The 20,345-nt window shown below is 39.8% G+C and overlaps 1 protein-coding gene across 1 annotated transcript; it reads left to right on the top strand.

Annotated features, from left to right (window-relative positions):
• Window positions 1-2,815: 2,815 nt before the first annotated feature.
• Window positions 2,816-8,095, top strand: CALHM4 (calcium homeostasis modulator family member 4). The gene is made up of 2 exons (XM_005896863.3): window positions 2,816-3,373; window positions 7,709-8,095. The coding sequence occupies exons 1-2, from the start codon at window positions 2,816-2,818 to the stop codon at window positions 8,093-8,095; spliced, it is 945 nt and encodes a 314-aa protein (XP_005896925.1).
• The last annotated feature ends 12,250 nt before the right edge of the window (window positions 8,096-20,345 follow it).

The following is a 20,345-nucleotide window of genomic DNA, read 5'->3' as shown; positions in this document are numbered from 1 at the left end:
TTTTATAACTGTGTTTTCTTTGATTCTTTGTCTAATTTGCATCCATTAACTGCACAGCCAATTTAACAGCTAAATAGTTTGTATCTCCTGCGTGACCCAGAGTCTGTACTCTGACCCACCTTCTTATCTAACTCTCATACACCAAGCCAATATTTCCTCTGCTGTTAATCAACCCAGGACCAGGTATCAGACAAATAGCAACATCCCCCATGCCCTGAAGCCCACCAGAATCATTTAAATTAGCCAGTTCTAAGCTCTTTCCCTTCACCTGCTTTGACTTTCCCACAGAAACCCCAGGGAACGCTCTGGCTTCGGCTTCCCCTCCTCCTTTTCTGCCTCCAGCCCAACCCGGTGCTTCCCCAAGTGGCCCTGCATGGACTGGCATGCCCCTTTCTCTTAATAAATGTAAGTAATAAAATTTCCTTTTGATGACATTGGCCTCTCTGTCATCACTGAGTCACCCCCATAAATTAAAATCGTGGTTCAAATTTATACATTCCCCCACAGGTCTTCCCATGCCCCTGGCAAACCCTCTCTTCTTATTTCTTCTCCTCCACTCTCTAGGTAAGCACTAGTTTGTTTTCTATCAGTAGAGGTTAATTAACGCTTTCGAGGATTTTATATAAATGTCATACATTATGTATTCTTTTGCCTGAATTCTTCCCTTTAGAAAATTATTTTTAATCAATTCTTGTTACTGTATATATTAATAGCTTATTCCTCATATTTTTCTGAGTAAATTTCCCTTACAGGGATATAAAACAGTCTGTGCATGGCTTTTGTGTTGTTTCCAGTTTGCAGCTATTGTAAATAAAGCTTGTGTCATCCATGTACAGGTTTTCGTGTGGACTTTTGCTTTCATTTCTCTTGAGTAAATAACCAGGAAGTAAGTTATGTAGTATGGGAGGTATATACAAGTAACTTTTAAGGAAACTGACAATTTTCAAAAGTGATTGTCTCATTTTACATTCCCAACGTGAGTGTATATGAGTTAGTTGCTCTACAGTCCTTACCGACATTTGGTATGGAGTACCTTTTTAGTTTTTGCCATTACATCAGATATGTAGTGATATCTTACTATAACCATGGATTATCTTATTTGTATCTTTTGAAATAAAATGTGGCTATTTATAGAAATAACTAATAAATAAAGGAACTTTAAAAATATACTTGTACTCATCAGTATTTTTTGCTCCTATGTCTTTCCTTAGAGTTTATTTTTCTCCTTGCTGAAACATATCCTTTAATAATCCTCTTAATGAGGTTCTATGGGTGGTAAATTCCCTTAGTCTCTGTGTGCTGTCTTTGTTTTGCTCTATTTCAAATGATGGTTTAGCTGGTATTAAGAACTCTGAAGATATTGTCTTCTGGTCTCTATTGTTACTGAAGTGTGCTGTCAATATATTGCCACTTTTTGATAGGTTATCTTTTATTTTTGACAGCTTTTAAGACTTTATGTTTTTCACACTGTGCAGTTTTAATATGATGTGTCCAGTGTGAATTTATCTTTAGTGAAACTATTTAAAATAGATAACACTTTCCTGATGTGAGAACTTTCTTTGATTCTGCAAAATTCTCAGTTATTTTTCTTCAGATATTGTCTATTCCTTCATTTTTCCCCCCAGAACTCCTATTAGGTCATGGAGTTGCTTAATCTGTTTTCTATTCCCTTTAACTGCTTTTTAAAATATACTCTTTTATTTCTTTGTCTTTTCATACTGCACTTTGGGTTAGTTCCTCAGCATTATGTTTCAATTCACTGATGATATATTTAACCAAGGCCAGCTGAGATTTATTTAAGAAGAGAAATTTGTATCTTATTCATTTTTTATAAGCCAAAGCAATATGGTTTTAAAAAGCCACTCTTTAAACAAAAAGCATTTGATGATTAAATATAGACATTTTATGTGTGATCATATAATTTCTTATCTATATGTATATAACTTTATTACCCAAATATATTTTCACATAACAAATGATATCATATTAACAAATTTGCAACTTAACTTTAAAGACAACACATTGTTACATTATGTTCTGTCAACACAAACATATTTTTATGCAAAGTTGGAATGTTTTTGTTGTGATTTGACTTTAGGGGTACCCAGGTCTTGCTCGTATCTTTTGGGAAAACTTTTGGAATCTATATGGAAGAACTCTGAAATTACGGATGCTCCAGACAGCCCTACATTTCGATTGTTCTAGTATTAGATAACTTCCACGATTCTTTATGCTATAATTTTATGATAACAAAATCTTGGACTAGTACAAGGGTAAGAATGTTCTGATTTTCTTCAGTACTGTGTTTGCTGGTGATAAGCATTTTGTGTCACACAAAGGAGCACATAGAAAGATGGCAGCAGTTTGCTTTGCAATCAAGTCATCCTCTTTCTAGTAGAAAGATATACTGAAGATGGAGAAGGAAATGGCACCCCACTCCAGTATTCTTGCCTGGAGAATCCCATGAACAGAGGAGCCTGGTGGGCTACGGTCCACGGGGTCGCAAAGAGTCGGGCACGACTGAGCGACCTTTACTTTACTTTACTTTACTTTACTATACTGAAGAAGTTTCCCCTGTTACTCAAGCCAGATGAATCTCTCCCTCAGGTCCCTCCGGCTGTACTCTGAAGTTCATTTATTAGCTCAGGATTCACAAAGTACACAAGGAAAGATGCTAGAATCCTTTAAACATGTAAGGATGTTGGGTCACCTGACACAACCAGTTAAACCAGTAAGATCCCATAAAATGGTTATAGCTGGTGGAGTCTAATGATCAGAAAGGGCTACGAGCTGATTTGTGAAGGAGCTTCTCAAGATGAGCCCAGCTCTCGGGGACATTGTGTCTTCTCTGCAGAGAAGTGGAACATTTATCAACACTTTAATTGCTGCTTTGACTATCGGTGGGCAACAACTCTTCTCCTCTTTCACATTCAGTTGTCCCTGTCAGGTTGGGAAAAATTTCTACTATGGTTCTGCTTTTCTGATCATTCCTGCCTTAATCCTTCTGGTTGCCGGCTTTGCTCTGAGAAGCCAGACGTGGACAATCACCAGTGAATACTGCTGCAGCTGTGTCCCTCAGCTCCGGAGAATCAGCCTCCTGGAGCGTAAGCTGGCTTGCCTTCACTTCTTCAGCATCACCGGAAGGGCACTTGTTGCTCCATTAACGTGGCTGGCGGTGACCCTGCTGACAGGCACGTACTACGAATGTGCGGCAAGTGAATTCGCATCTGTGGACCATTACCGAGCGTTTGACAATATTAGTACCGGCGAACAGCAAGAGATCCTAGCCAGGTTTCCATGCTGCAGACCAGTTCCACCCAATATGATCCTGGTCAGAGACGAAGTAGCTCTTCTACACAGATACCAGTCACAGGTAAGTTCTTGCTTTTTATTTTCAGCTCTGCTATCCCGTATTAACTGGCACGTCCCTGGTGGCTCTATGGTAAAGAATCTGCCTGCAGTGCAGGAGATGCGTGTTTGATCCCTGGGTAGGGAAGATCCCCTGGAGGAAGAAATGGCAGCCCACTCCAGTTGTTGCCTGGGAAGTCCCAAGAACAGAGGAGCCCGGCAGGCTGTAATCCATGGGGTCGCAAAAGAACTGAATAGGACTTAGCCACTGAACAACAGCAATCTCATGTTAACTACAATCACTGGAAACATTTTCCATTCCTGCTGCTTCTCATATTGTCTGATTATAGAACACAAACTGGATGCCACTCATCAGTTAGATTTCTACTGAGCAGCTGCATAAATATGGTTAGGATGTTGGGCTTTGGAGTGAGCAGACCTGCATTTGAGGCTTGCTTTACCATGTATTAACCTGCAAAACCTTAAGCAAGTTATCTAACTTATCCATGCTTCACTTTTCTCAGCTGTAAAATGGAGATATTGTTAATATGATCTGTCATATAGGGTTGGAGTGAGTAATAAACAAGTTAATGCATCTAAAGCACTCAGTACTGTGTTCAGAATCTATTATATATTAAAAACAAGGAATTTTCAGTTAAGTTGCTCACTTGTGTCTCTTTTTGACCCCATGGACTGCAGCATGCCAGGCTTTCCTGTCTATCACCAATGCCCAGAGATTGCTCAAACTCGTGTCCATTGAGTCAGGGACGCCATCCAACCATCTCATCCTCTGTCATCCCCTTCTCCTCCTGCCTTCAGTCTTTCCCAGTATCAGGGTCTTCTCCAGTGAGTCAGTTCTTCGCATCAGGTGGCCAAACTATTGGAGTTTCAGCTTCAGCATCAGTCCTTCCAATGAATATTCAGGACTGATTTCCTTTAGGATGGGCTGGTTGATCTCCTTGCAGTCCAAGGGACTCTCAACAGTCTTCATCAATACCACAGTTCAAAAGCATTAGTTCTTTGGCATTCGGCTTTCATTATGGTCCAACTCTCACATCCATACATGACTACTGGAAAAACCATAGCTTTGACTAGATGGACCTTTGTTGGCAAAATAATGTCTATGCTTTTTAATATGCTGTCTAGGTTGGTCATAACTTTTCTTCAACAAGGAATTTTAGATATTGTTATTAAAAATATTATTACTAAATCCCATCTTTCTGCATGTATATTCTTCAATATGCATTCTTATATATTTAAATCACATCTAAAATTACAGGAGGCTTAATTATAATGAAAAATAAACACTGATGATAGTTCTAAATTTCGTGTCATTAGATAGGTTTGTGGGAGGGAGTGGAGTCAAGTGACGGGAAGGCCTAAACCTACTAGGTTTATATGTTGAATCTAAAGATGTAAAAGTACATTTTTGTCAGTACAGAAGGAATCATTGGTGTTCATCCCTGATTTCTCCCAGGGATTTGGGAGAAAAACGTATTTCAAATCACTGCAATGCCGTAAGGACAGATTCATGTTTTTTAATTTACTTTTTATTTTATATTGCAGCATAGTTGATTTACAATGTTGTGTTAGTTTCAAGTATACAACAAAGTGATTCAGTTATACATACCCATCTATCTATGCTTTTATTATTTTTCAGATTATTTTCCCATATAGGTTATTATTGAATATTGAGAAAAACACATTAATTTCTAAACTACTTATTGCAAAGGCCTCTCTTGACCCATCACTTTTCAGTTATTAAAATTTAAAAGTGCTGATGATATTTAGTTGAAAAAATTAATGTCAACACAACAATATTGAAGTGTTACATATGGACCAGTTGAAACAAAATTAGAAATCTTATTAAGAAAGGATTTGTCTGAACCTATTTATACTGGCCTTAAATGTCAAGCAGAGGAGCTGTGAAAAGTGAAAAAATCAGTGGGACAATTTTGACTTTAAAAAATGTTCTTGCTTTAAAAAACTAAGGTTTAATACACAATGGTGAGATGTTCTTAAGGTCAAAATAAAACATCTTGTCTCATGATACACAGACTTCTGTGAAAAGACAGTTTTATAACTCTGAGTACCATGAGCAAGTGGATTTTTTGATTTAGTGACAACACCACCAATATTTGGTTTTCCCTGGTGGCTCAGACAGTAAAGAACCTGCCTGCAATGCAGGAGAGCAGGGTTCAATCCCTGGGTTGGGAATATCCCCTGGAAAAGGGAATGGCAACCCACTCCAGTATTCTTGCCTGGGGTATTCCTTGTACAGAGGAGCCTGGTGGGCTACAGTCCATGGAGTCGCAGAGTTGGACACAACTAAATGATATTTATTGACCACTAATATTTATTGAGATGCTTATCCTATAGTGTACAAATACGTTATATCTTAATTCTAATCTTCATAATCCTAAGAGGTAGGTATAATCAACCTTATTTTACGGGTGAGGAAACTGAAACTCAAAGAGTTGATAACTTTCATAAGTTTATAGAGCTAATAAATGGCTTATCAAGCTAGCCAAAGACCAGGGGCTGTTTCTATTTGCCCTCCCACCTTCTACAGTCACCTCATACTCCAATCTCATTTGAGGAATATGTACTATCTTTCTGTCAGATAATTCTGGGTTGACCACCAGATCAAATTAAGCTTAAATCCTGTCTCTGCCTGTACCTTCTGGACATTTATTTCATCCCATTTCGATACCTTCTATACCCATGCCCAAATCATCTAACTGCAAATTGAATGATGAACCCTCCCTCTACCCCTGCTCCATGCACTGTCACCCATATAAAGTCCTTCAGTGATTTTCTACCAGCCTAAGCACAAATCCAGATTCTTGGCCTGACATACAATATCCTTCAATATGTGGCCCCTGACCATTTCCCCATATGATTCCTATGACCTTGTGAATTCAACTTCTTGGGGTTTTCCCAACTCTTCACATGCTTCTTCTTCTGACTTCTTCCCTAATTGGAATTCTCCTCAACCTCTTGCATCTGGTGAACTTGTCTTTAATAAATTAAGTTTGAGCCTCACCATCTCTCCTGGGAAGTGCTCCCTGACACTCTTCTCCTTTAAACAAGTTCATGTGTCTTCATTGTCCTTCCTTGGGCTTTGTGTTTACGCCTAACAAAACTATCCTATTTTACTGTATTTTTTTGGCTTTATATTTTGACTCCTTCTTTAGGCTTAAAGATTTGGAAAGAGAGAATATATCTAAAATTATCTGGATCTGTGTCCCAGGAACCAAGCAGTATGTACAACAGATGGTGGGATGTCAACCTCGGGCTCAGTAAATGATAGCTGATGAATTAATGGGCATCTGCGATGACTTTTCCTCAACCATGCTGGCCTCTAATAAGTTAAATCATGACATGATGAGTATCACTTTGTAGGCTTCAGCCTGTCTAGAGTGAAGCTATCTTGCTGTGCACACACTGGTGATTCCAGGCCTGTTGGTGAATCACAAGCTGTGGAACAGACCTTCTCCATTTAGATTCTGGCTGCATACTGGTGGTTTCCCTAAATGTGTGCAGCCCATCTGTCTCACTCTACATAACAACCACTAAATATTGAAAAAAGAATAATGAAAAGAAAAAAAAAAGGATTATTTGTTATTTGTCAGTCTTTAAAAGTGGAAACTAAATAGTTGCAAATAAAATCTAGTTGACTTTCCTTTCGAAGTATATTTCAAAAACCAACCATAAAACTGGCCAGCAAAAGATTATTTGAAGGGAGAGGAAGATGAAAAGGAAAACAATAGGTGGTGCACATTTAAGGGCATGAGAGTCTGCTCATTAACTTTCTTCAGTCACAAAAAAATAAAAGGAAATAGTCATTTGGGAAGAAATGTCAGTGAATACTTGCTGGCACATCATTGAGCTTGGTAGCTTATAAAACTACCATTATCTATTATATCATAATTTTCATCACTATCATTATTAAATATTTATTAAGTGTCCAAAGAAATGTATGAGCCTACACCTGATGCTTAAACTAAAATAAAAAATGTGGTTTATGTCCCTTATGCAAAGATAATAGGCAGGTTATAATGTTTGCCACTTCCAGGACAGTATCTAGAACCCACTTAAAAATCTTTGGAAATTTCCCCAATCCAAAAATCCTTGGTAATCCCAAAGCCAAGTTGAAAATGGTTGGGCCTATATCCTGTGTCACACCTGCACCCAGGATCAAATGAATAGCACCTGTCAATATGCTAAAGACTAGAAAAGCAAATTTCTTACCCATATTTTAGTTCTCAGATTTGTGGGGATCCCTCCCATCATGGCTGTTTCTTGAATATTTAATATATTGATGCTTTCTGTTTTTCTTTTGAATGATTATGTGAAGATGCTGGGCTGGATTCTGATCACCTTGGCAACCATCACCGCCCTAGTCTCCTACTCTTTGGCGAGGTGCTGCTCACCCCTCACCTCCCTGCAGCACTGCTACTTTACTAACCACCTCCACAATGAGAGGGAGCTCTTTGAACAAGCCGCAGCACAGCATTCCCGGCTCCTCATCTTGCAGCGTATAAAGAAGCTATTTGGCGTCATTCCCGGAAATGAAGATGTCAGACACATCCATATTCCTTCATGTCAGGACTGGAGAGAGATGTCAGTCCCCAGCTTTCTCTGCATGGGTAATGACGTGCAAGGTAACTACAGCTTCCTTGGAGGCAGGGTGGATGAAGATAATGAGGAAGGCAGATCAGGAAGTATTGAATTAAAACCTTAATCATAGCACCTTGCACAATTCAAATATTTTATTTTTATAAGGACAAAGTTTCCATGTAATCCCTTCATCTTTTTCTCTCTCTTCTGATATTTGTTTATGTCAGTTCATCTGAAATGCTATTTCCGAAATCAATTTATCTGATCATGGTAACAATTTCTCGTTTTGAAATTTCACTGATGGTCTTGTCGTGCATATATTGGCCTGATTTTTTTTTTACAAATATGAAAATTGTAGTCATATCAAAATTTGGATCCTAGTTTTGTTACTTAGTAGCTGTGCAAAAATGAATATCTTCGAGAGCTATTTTGTATCTGCATTCAGATAGCAGCTACTTCTGAGATTTGTGAGGACACATATGACAATTAAATATGATAATACAAGCTAAGTACTCAGCACAGTGCCTTTCATAAAATAAGTGCTCATAAATGTTATTTTTGCCCTTCCTCTTTGCATTGCTTGTCTTTTATCATTATTTTCGCCATTTCTAAGTTTTGTTTTTAAAATTTTCTCCCTCTGTATAATCCCCAGCGACTTTTCACTGCTTCTTCCTCTTTCCTCAAGCTTAAATATCTGATCTTTTGGGAATCAAGATTAAAAAAAAAAAACCTTTATAAATTGTTACCATGTAGGGGGGAAGCCCAGGCAAGAAGGTCTTGAGTCATCTTGCCATGCCCAAGGAAAGATGGACACATACTGTATCCTCACTGGTGTTATAAATGTTATTTGTGGCATCTCCATAGTGGAAACATTTTTACAGCTATGATATAGAAAGTTTATTCTAGAAAGTTCCCCCTGTGTTCCACTACCAGGACAGCATCTATGTCTTTTTGTTATCAAAAGGTTTGAGTACCTTTGTACTCAAAACCCATTTTAGGAAGGAAGGCTGTAAGCTATATTTGTATATCTATTACCTAAACTCTAAAAGGGAAGACCTACCTAAATTTTCACTTCTAATATTTGACAGTTTTCTATTTTATCTTCATTATTTCTGATATATATATAGTCTCATGTCTGATTTTTGCCACATTCACTTGAACAACTGGTTCATTGGTCAAAATAAGCAAAGTGAGGGTTTTTCTTTATCTTTTAAGCAAAATAATGGCTACTTACTGGGCAATGGACCAACTTCCAGTAGTCAAGGTGACTTTCAAGATTCATTTTCAAGGAGACCAGAGAATCTGACCATCTAAAATGCAGTCGCTACCTGGTAATCTTATAATCATGGAAGAGTCCATTTCGTGTGAAATTATGGGTCTTTCAAATTTAATAGAAACAATAAAGATGAATATTAAAAAGACTATTTTTTTTTAACCAATAAGAGATACATATTATAGTAGTTTGCCAGGACAGGAGACCTGTTCCTCCCTCTCCATCACTTACTGAGCAAATTGGTTAGTCTCTCTGGAATTCAACTGTTGCATCTGTAGATTGGGATAGTGATACCTTATCTGCTGGAAGGGAAGGAACTGAACCAAATGAATTCTTGAGATCCTTTCTAAGTCTAATAAGATGTTTATACATATACAGGTGAATAAGTGTACAATCTTCTAGAGCGCTAGTAGCTTAGGTTGTTTCTATTGAAAGGAAAATATCACCAAGTTTGCTTCTGAGCTTTCCTCTCTAGACATTCACTGGCATTCTACTTTTAAAAAAATGTTAGTGTACTGATTTTTTCAAGTGGCCGAGAAAAGTTATTCCACTTATCTAATTCTGTATACAATTCTGATGTGACATGACAAGAGGGATCTTTAAAAAATGGAAGTAAGTTTGGAAGTAGGGTCTTGGTCTGCTCTGATATAAATGAGCTGTGTAATTATGGAATTGATGCTTTCGAACTGTGGTGCTGGAGAAGACTCTTGAGGGTCCCTTGGGCTGCAAGGAGATCAAACCAGTCAATCCTAAAGGAAATCAATCCTGAATATTCATTGGAAGGACTGATGCTGAAGCTCTGATACTTTGGGCACCTGATGCGAAGAGCTGACTCATTAGAAAAGACCCTGATACTGGGAAAGATTGAAGGCAGGAGGAGAAGGGGACGAGATGGTTGGATGGCATCACCCCCTCAATGGACATGAGTTTGAGCAAGCTCCAGGAGACGGTGAAGGACAGGGGAGCCTGGTATGCTGTAGTCCATGGGGTCACAAAGAGTCAGACATGACTGAGCGACTGAACAACAACACATTATGGAAGGCCACCTCCACTTTGTTCTTTGGCATCTTCTCCAGCTCCAAATCCCATGGCTCTGAGACTCTTTGAAGTTTTTCTGTATTGGGATACACTAGTTAAAGTAACATTTTATACCATGATCCGAGTTATTTTATTAGTTTTCAGGAAATATACTCTGATAGAATAATATACAGAAATTAGAATAAATACTCTAGTAAGATTTTCAGTTATCAAAATCAGAGTGTATGAGGTTAAAACTTTGTATTATCAGAAAGAATAGTTGTTCCTATACTGACACCAGGAAAGTTTCTTTCCACTAAATTCTAGAAGTACTTTCTAAATCAAGCTGTTTCAGAGTATTGCATACAATTTATCTTTTGGACCACTTTATCGTGATCTTTCACTTTCGGTCAAAGGATTGTAAGTATTTTGGAACTCTTCTGTATAGCTTCAAAGGGTTTTATAGCATCTGTATGAACATTTAAAGGATAGTACGCATTCTTGAGTTTTATTGTATCTTATCTATTTCAAATTAAATTAAATTGCCAATTTTATTTATTTTTTTTGGTCCAAGAATATTCTTCTGTTCCATAGCCAGTTGGACAAAACTTTTCCATTAAGAACATTGTGCTTCCTCTCCTTTATGCTTAATGGATTTATGTAAGTTTAAAACATATAATTAAAATCAATTATGTGCTAATATTACCTTACATTTTGCTACCAAGTGGTTTTGGATACTACATCAAATGCTGTGGCTTGGCATAAATACAGACTTGCTCATTTCTTACCTTCATCAGCTCCCACATCTGCCTCCCATAATCCAAGCTGCCTCCTTCCCAGGAGACAAATACAATTCCAATGTTTAGACGTGTTTTACCCTGCTTATTTATGCTTTCCAAAGCTGAACTGCAGAATAATACTTATACTCATCATCTTTGTCTTCTTTCTCTGTTCTCAGTCTCCAGTTCCATTAAAAAAATTCTAGCATGTGATTGTAATGCTGCTGCTAGGTCGCTTCAGTCGTGTCCGACTCTGTACGACCCCATATACGGCAGCCCACCAGGCTCCCCTGTCCCTGGGATTCTCCAGGCAAGAACACTGGAGTGGGTTGTCATTTCCTTCTCCAATGCATGAAAGTGAAAAGTGAAAGTGAAGTCGCTCAGTCGTGTCCGACTCTTAGCGACCCCATGGACTGCAGCTTACCAGGCTCCTCCGTCCATGGGATTTTTCAGGCAAGAGTACTGGAGTGGGTTGCCATTGCCTTCTCCGATGATTGTAATAAGAAACAACAATGTGATTTTACAAATTTTTCTTGCATTCTGTTTGTAGCACAAGGGGAAATCACATTAACCTTAAAACCTTGAAATATCACAACCAATCAGAGGCCTTCCAAATGCAAGACTCAGCAGCTATTTGCTACATCAAAATATATGGTTTAGAGTTTTCATTTTAGCTTCTAAACAAAACTAAAGGAGTAGATGTTGGCAAGCTGTCCTTAGAGTAGACAGCTACACAATTGGCTCCATGAGCTGTGGGGCACAGTTATAAATGTGACCTCTGGACCAAGGAGCAATGATGGTACTTTCAGAGAGACAAATTTCATTGTCCCTGACCCTGAATTACTCTTCTGTTTAGTTCAGTTCAGTCGCTCAGTCGTGTTGGCCTCTTTGCGACCTCATAGACTCAGCACGGACTCAGTCTCAGCATGCCGGGCTTCCCTGTCCATCACCAAATCCTGGAGCTTGCTCAAACTCAAACCACCAAGCACAATTAAACTCTAATCTCAGTACACTGCTGCTGCTGCTGCTGCAGCCGCTAAGTCACTTCTGTCGTGTCCGACTCACTAGAACGTCAGAAATGTTTTTCAAGTTTTGTTTCCTCTGCTGCCCTCTCATGGTATAGACAGATGGCTGCACTCAAGTATAGTGGTGGCCACAGCAGCCACTGTAAAAGGAATTCTTTTGTTGTTGCTTAGTCACTAAGTTGTATCTGACTCTTTTGAGAGCCCATAGGCTACAGCCCACCAGGATCCCCGTCCATGGGATTTCCTGGGCAAGAATACTGGAGTGGGTTGCCATTTTCTTCCCCAGGATATCTTTGTGACCCAGGGATCAAACCTGCATCTCCTGCATTGCAGGCAGATTCTTTACCCTTGAGCCATCTGGGACGCCCAAAAGAATTCTTACTATTTATGTATTATGAAGCTAATTTAAACAAATGACCCCATTCTTTCTTTACAGCAAAATGGTAGAGTCACATATTAGAAAATGAATTGCTGAAATGACATTAATGACATAGAGAATGTGAAGGAATTCTGAGTGGTGTAAATTCTTATATGAATAAAATGCTTTCTTAAGATATAATTATTTTTATTTGGTAACTGGTGAATCATTGTTCATAATTTGCATCCAGTCTTATTTGACCCAAATAAAATAAGTTCTCCCATTTTATGGATGAGGTAGACTGAGATAGAGAAGTCAAGCAGTTTGCTAAAGTTCCCTGCTAGTCTGACTTTTGACACTGCACTCCATAGCACTGAATACAGAAACATGAGGCATATCACAAACCTTCCAGGGCCTTGTAGACGTCAGGGGGTTCTCCTCCTACCCCTGTCTGTGAATCACTAAAACATCCTGAGTTCTAAAAATAAGATGCCTATCTTACCTGCCTATCTCTTTCTACTTCCACTGCACCTACACATATAACGGTTCACTTTCAAGGCAGTGTTGTTCTTAGCAAAGTGACTTGTCTGCTGTCACTCTGAACCTGAACTACTCAACAACCAGCGACAGTGATTTTATTAGCTACAGACTAACTGCAAGCTTGCCCAGGAATCTCCGGTGTTCACGTTCTCATTCTGGTAGTGGCAGAACACTGCTATAATCTGTCGATTTGTTTTTGATAGGGTATAGTTATAAAGGGTCAAAGTGGAACAAAGGAAAACACACTCTCTCATCATTCATACTGTCTTGTACAAGTCAATCTCTCTGGAACTAATTTCCCTTCCACAAGATAGAGAGGCTGATCAAATGGTGGGAGTTAAGTGTTTAAACTATCCTGAGTCACAGACCCTTTGAAGGGCCATTCCGGGAAAATTTATCTTGAGGAAATATCCAGAGGCTGTGCAAACATACCCACACAGGCCCACATACCTCAGAGGCTGTGTACTGTGGTAGACTAAATGTTGGTCTTCTGAACATGTTCACATTCTAAGCCCTAGAATTTGTGAATCTTACTTTATACTTTGCATGGCAAAAGAGACACCGCAGATGTCATCAAGTTAAGGATCTTGAGACAGGGATATTATACTGGAATATCCTGATGGACTCACTGTAATCACAGAGACTCTTATAAGAGGAGGAACCAAAGTCAGAGAAAAGACCAAGTGGCAATGAAAGAGGAGTGTCGTGGAGTGTCAGGGTGACGTCTGAGAAATTAGCCATAGTTGGGCTAATTTAAAGGTAACGAGGATCCTGAGCCAAGGATGCAGCCAGCTTTTAGAAGCTGGAAAGGCTGGGAAATGGATTCTTCCCAGAACCCCTAAAAGGAACACAGTCCTGCTGACACCTTGATTGGAGCCCACTGAGACCTGTGTCTGACCTGTGTTTGACAGTAAGAAATATATACTATTCTCACAGTTACAAACTGTAAGATTATACATTTGCATTGTTTTAAGCCACTAAGTTCGTGGTGATTGGCTACAGTGGGAGATAGGAAATAAACACACATATCAATACATTTCAGGAGTTTATGACCCCACAAGCCTGTCACAAGTGACATGCTTTGGATTAAGGCCTCTTCAAGGTACTTTCTAGCATAAGCATTTATGCATTGATACTCTGCCCTAGGGAACTGCTGCTCTAGGAAAACAAATATATTTATACTATAATATAAAAATATAAAATATTCTAAAGGTGTTCTAAAGTGCTGAAAGAACAGCTGAATATACATTTTATGTTTCTATAGATGTTTCAATCCAAACAAATAAAAATATTTAAATTACATTTGTCTTGTGTCCTTGCCAGTTAATGACATCAACAGAACCATATGTTATACTCGATGACATATTGTGGATATAATCCAGCATTTGAAACGTAGGAAAACAAATGCCAAAGGGAAAAAACTAATCCTGATCCATGTGGTGTTTTATTTATTAAATTTCATAAATTAAGAATAGTTGGCTAGTAAGTTCATGCTTGCCTTTCCTTCCCTTGGAGATAACTTGAATTTGAGAAAGCTGCTTTTGAGAAAGAGTATAACATACAGTTCTGATGATGTCAAGCATCTTTACTCCATTAATGATTTAATGGATCCTAAGAGTACTGTGAGAAAGGCCTTTACTTTGCAAGGAAGATAAAGCGAAAAGCAAAAACCATCCAAGTTATTACGGGCAGAGTTAGAATAATAAAACGGAGTAAGTACGCAGTTCTGTGCTGCCTGTGGTCAGCAAGCTCTGCGTTTTGAGCTCATTCTTGGAGACTTTCTGGGGCCCTACCGCTTGGGCCGGTTTCTTTATTTCCGTGCGTTCCCCGACCCTCTTCCCCGAGTTTGGGGTGCCGGGGGTATTTCGACCAGAGGTGCCAGCTTGCGGCTACAGCGCCCGAGTTGGCCGTGACGACGGCCCCTCTGTTCGTGCGCAGCACCGCGGACGCTCAGGGTGGACTGCGCGCCGGCTGCCCGCCTCTGACCAGGCAGTGGGTGAGAGTGGGCGCGTGGTTGGGTGAGGGTGGGCACCTGGGTGGATGGGTGGGGGCGGCGGCAACAAGTACTCAGACGGCCTTCCGATCGCGGTCCTCTCTGGCTGCTGACGGGGTGATGACGCTGTGCTCTGCTGGGTGGGTCAACTCCCTCCTTGCATGCAAAAGGGACCCTTGTTCTGGCTCCGCTGCAGTTTCCTGTCTGGTCCTCCCAGCTGGTGGCGCTGTGTGGAAGGCGGCGTGCATCCAACTCCAACACAGATCCCAGGCTAGGGATGCAGTGATTACGGCCCAAAGAAATCAAGACATTTTTGGAAGATGGTAAATTTAACGTGACTGGAAAACAAATGGTAGTCACATTTTCCTGCATATCCTGAGTAAGAATTGTATTTGTGGACATCATCTAGAGGTACATTCTTCAAGAAAATCACTGGAAGCCAGTGTTCAGGAGCAGCACCATGATGATGGAGTCAATGAGTAATGATGTCACCCGCGAAATGGTATTAGAATACTGCAGAGGCAAGAACTATATTGTTTCGATAGAAATTACAAAGAGCCACAGTATTGACAATAGTATCAGCACTGCTATGTTTAAAAAAGTCATTGTAGGAGATATGAAATTAGATGGAACCAGTTTATCTGACAATAAAGAACAGGAAGAGATGGGTGTTCAACCTGAGCAGGAAGGGATGGTGCATGGACACTGATTAAACAGTAGACTGATGTGTAGGTGTCTCTCTTTATTATTCTACATCAGTTAACCACTGGATCTTACGTGAGCCCATAAAATACATCTTTTAATATCATTACTTATTTTATCGCCAAAGACCCCACAGAAATGTTTGCCTAGGACTTTGCACAAACTTAGGGGCATCCCTGGCTCAACCTTCACTATATTTTCTTTCAGGAAGCCAAAAATGTAATCTGACTTAAATTTTAGCTTTCCACTTTAACCTCCAAGTTTGTTTTCCCTCCATACATTTAAAAAATCATATTGCATTTCACTAACCCTATCTTCTTCCACACCTCTTTTACTCCTTTATTTTCTCTTCCTTCTCTACTCAGTCCCTTTCAAATTCAAAGCAAAGTGCATATACCCGTGAGTGCATATGTGCCTGTGGGACAGAGAGAGAGAAGAGGGAGGAAGAGTAAGAGAAGGAGAAAAAAAGAGAACAAGTGATCGAAATGGTCCTTACGAGGTGGAGAAAAGGAACATGTATAGATGCTGCTTCTTGGAAACAGCATACGTCATCTTTATGTGCAAGGTAATGTTGGAAGCACAGCCCACTTAAAACTCACATTGTCCCCACTTTGTTGTGCTCCAGAATGGAGGCCCCCATCTTGTTATTTGGTTCAAGAACATTAGTGTCAAGGTGTTAGGGTGTTAGGAATGTAACAACTCCACCCACACATACCTCTCTTGTGGCCATGACACCTTGGGTCAGAGATGTTAAGCACTAACTTTGATTTCACACAACTATCATCAGTATATACATGACCTTGAGGAATCATAGATTTTTACACATAGAAAGCATCACGAAGATAATTTTTGCCCAACAGCCCCATTTCACAGATAGGGAAGCTGAGACCCAGAGAGGATGGGTCTTATCCAAACACATATGGTAACTGTAAAGAAGGGCGATAGTTTTATAACTCCCTGGTCCAGTGCTTTTAGAACCATACCATGTTATCATTGCATAGGATTCACTCCTTCAGAGACTATATATATATATTTTTTGAGTGCCTATTCTGTGTCAGGCGCTACCCTATATCATAAAGTACAACAGTATCTAAAATCACTGACCCTAAGGAATTTACATTCTAATAGAATAAACATAATACATAGTGTAATTTTAAAGTGTCATGAGAAAAATAAAATAGGATAGAGGGAATCAATAGTGGCTGTAATTTTAAGCACAGTGGTTGAGGTAGCCTCATTGAAAAGTTATATGTGAAGAAGATCCCAAGGAGATGAGGGAGTAGACCACGTGGGCATGGGAGGAAGAGCATTCCAGATAGAGCGAACAGGAAGTCCCTTTGCAGGAGGACAGCCTGTCTTGCATATTTGAGGAACAGCAAGGAGGCTAGTAAGGCTGAAGCACAGAGTAGGTGACAAGAGTAATAGGAGGTAAGGTCAGAGAAATTGTGAGGTGCGGGTGATGGTCAGGGAGCCGCTTGTACTGTCAACACCTGGGCCTTTAATCTGAGATGGGGAGGGAGCAGTCACGAGCCAAAGAGGAACATGACCTGATTTACATTGTAACAGATCACTCTGGTCCCTTTATGTTGAGTCAGTCAGGAAGATTAGTTAGGCTGGAAGTGATTCAGATCAGTGATCTGAATCAGTGATTCAGAACAGTGATCAGGCAGTGATTCACTACCATTTAGAGGAACTCTCAGAATCAGAATTTCATATGGGTGTTTACACTTATGAGGGTAATGAGTCTTTGAAACACCTGACTAAATGAAAGTAGCCACATGAACTGTTTGAGAATTAAGATTAACCTTTAAATAGGGAATTCTCAATTCTGCACCTCTGAGAAAAGTGAGGTGGCCTAAAAAACTCATAAGCACAGAAAAGCAAAAATAAACTTCAAAACACATTTTGAATACTGCTAATATTAGGAAGTAGCAACTGTGACTTTGCATTATTTGTAGAAAGAAACACAAATGATACAATGAATCTCTTACAGACATTTTTCTTTAGCAATAAAGATTAACAGAGAAGAGAACAACAGAACTGCTTCAGAGGAATATATACATTTCTATATATTTCTAATGACTAATACTGATAACCTATTTGAGAATTTGCAGTGCACTTTCACATACATTGTTTCGTGTTACTCGAATGATCTTAAAAGTTTATATAACTGTAAAGGTTAGTGCTGAGGCTGGGCTTCCCACTCTGACTTAAGATCCCATGATGCTTGGCTCCACTATATTGTTTACCTGTCTGCAGAGCTTGAAACACACTTATCCTGTAACATCTTTAACTATAAATTAAAAATGAGACACTGAAAGAAAGTCAGTCTGTCTCATAAAAATCACCCACTTTCAGATGGGTGTTCTGTGAAGTGTCTCTGTGTCAAAAGGAAATTAGAAATCAACCAAAAATGCTTAATGATGCCCAAATAGGTAACACAAAGATTTGGAAGTGAGTTCTCTTGCTTACATTAGCACTGGAAGTTATCTTTAGTATTAAAGAATCACTCTTGAGCATCCTGAAATAGGAAGGTTTTATAGTAAATATACAACAGATTTGAAAATGTTTTACCAAAAATTCTGTTAATAAAAAAATAAAGGAGATAAAGGGGCACTCCATTTAAAAGATTAAAACTTGTAACCAACCTTCTTTTCCTAATATAAAGCTTAAATTGGTTGCTTCACTGCACCTATTTTGATAACTTGTGTTTTGATTATCATTTAGAAAATTAAAAAAGTTTTTACTTGGGTGTTTTTCTTTGATCCATGGATTATAGGTGCTATCAACTTCCTTGCCAAACTCATTCTATCTTCCTCATTTGTCATTTTGGTCAAAAGAACTTCATCTTTCCAGCTGTTCCTGCCAAATATCACCCTTTATTCATCCTTTTCTTACAACTCATATCAAATCCTGACACCTTCAAAACATATCCAGAACCTGTTTGGTCCTGTAGCTTTGGTCCAAATCATCACTGTCTTTGTTTAGATTATTGCCATGGCCTAACTGGTCTCCACACTTTCAGACTTTGTCCCTCTTCCACCTAAATCCTCCAGTGATCCTACATGATCTGCAAACTCCCACACCAGTTCACCATGCACCAGCCACACTGGCTTCCAAAATAACAAGCGGGCTCCCCCCTTTGCACAGAACCTTCTTCTCCAGTAACAAATCACTGATTTCCCTAAACCGAGGATTCCCAGAAGCACCCTGTATTTGCAAAGTTACTTCACGTATTTCATGAGATTCTTACCATCCTCAGAAGAGTTCCCATTTTTTTCTTGAAAATTTAAAACAATGCCCTGCTGCTGCTGCTGCTGCTGCAGGTCGCTTCAGTCGTGTCCGACTCTGTGTGACCCCATAGACAGCAGCCCACCAGGCTCCCCTGTCCCTGGGATTCTCCAGGCAAGAACACTGGAGTGGGTTGCCATTTCCTTTTCCAATGCATGCCCTAATAACCCTTAATACCGAAGACATGGAATCAGTACCGAAGTGAATATGTTCGTTTTCACATATCCTTCTGCTAAGTAAGCAGTGTGTGTGTCAGTTGCTCAGTCATGTCCGACTCTTTCCTACCCCATGGACTCTCGCCCGCGAGGCTCCTCTGTCTATGGAATTCTCCAGGCAAGAAAACTGGAGTGGGTTGCCAAAGAGGCAATAAGTCCCAAGAGAATATCAAGATACCTTCTGGTCCATGGGACATCATCATTTTAGCAAGAGAAAACTTCAGAGCCGTTATCTCTAAGCTTTAATACAGAAACAAAAAGAAAAATACAGACAAATATGAAAAATATTTTAATGTTCTTATATTTTTCTGCATTAAAAAACTAAAAATCTTCCTTTATTATACACATAAATGGATGTTTAGCTTTCATTTCATAAAAGTACCATGTTTGGCCATTTTCTTAGTTTGTGCCATTACAGTTATTTTTTGAAAACTCTCTTTGTAACTGCTGTGATGAACTGGAAGATAAGAGATGTATATGTATTAAGTACTATTACTTCTTCAGTTTCATCCTTCCAAATCAAAGGTTCTGAGTATTTTTCGGAGACAATACTTAACCAAAACTGTTACCGAAACTTACACCTCTTTCATCAGTTCAGAAATACGCGATCTCAGAATATTTAGATCTACATCCTGCCGCGTTCATTTTACAAATTCAAAAGATCTCAGGACTTTCACTTGCTTTCTCCCCCAGATCCACTCTGACTCGTTACTCGGAAGTTGGGCCGAGCTTTCTGGACCCGCCTGATGCACTACGAGAGCTGTTCCTCTGGCCACTGGATTCTACAGTCTTGTGGGATGCCGAGAACTTGGAGGTTCCAGAAACGTAGAAATCACCTGGGACACGCCATTAGTCAGCACTAGGACGTGGGCATCCGCCCTCTGGACGCTGCCACAGGGTCGCAAGCCGGAGACCCGAAGCGATCAAGAGCAGGGACGCCCGCAGCGTCCCGCCTCCAGCTAGATAGTCCCTCCCCGGTACCCGAGGCTGGCCTTAAGACCAGACTAGTAGAGCGAGGATGCGGCGCTGAGGGCCTTCTCAAGTTCTGGTTCCGAAAAGCCCAGTAACCAATCCTTAGGTGTCTGTGGCAAATGCCAGACCTGGTGTTTTCCCCATCCCAGCAAGTCCCGAGCGGGCGTGGGACAGTCAGCCCAACGGCCAGGCCCGACGAGTCGAACGCG

This window comes from Bos mutus, chromosome 9 (genome assembly GCF_027580195.1).
Source record: "Bos mutus isolate GX-2022 chromosome 9, NWIPB_WYAK_1.1, whole genome shotgun sequence".
Lineage (NCBI taxonomy): Eukaryota > Metazoa > Chordata > Mammalia > Artiodactyla > Bovidae > Bos > Bos mutus.
Note: the sequence above shows the minus strand (reverse complement) of the source record. Positions and strands in the feature narration are given on the sequence as shown.

Coding starts and splice junctions, on each gene's coding strand:
- CALHM4 (XM_005896863.3), top strand. CDS start 2,816: ATGAGCCCAGCTCTCGGGGACATTGTGTCTTCTCTGCAGAGAAGTGGA. Junction 3,374..7,708: donor TACACAGATACCAGTCACAG/GTAAGTTCTTGC, acceptor GATTATGTGAAG/ATGCTGGGCTGGATTCTGAT.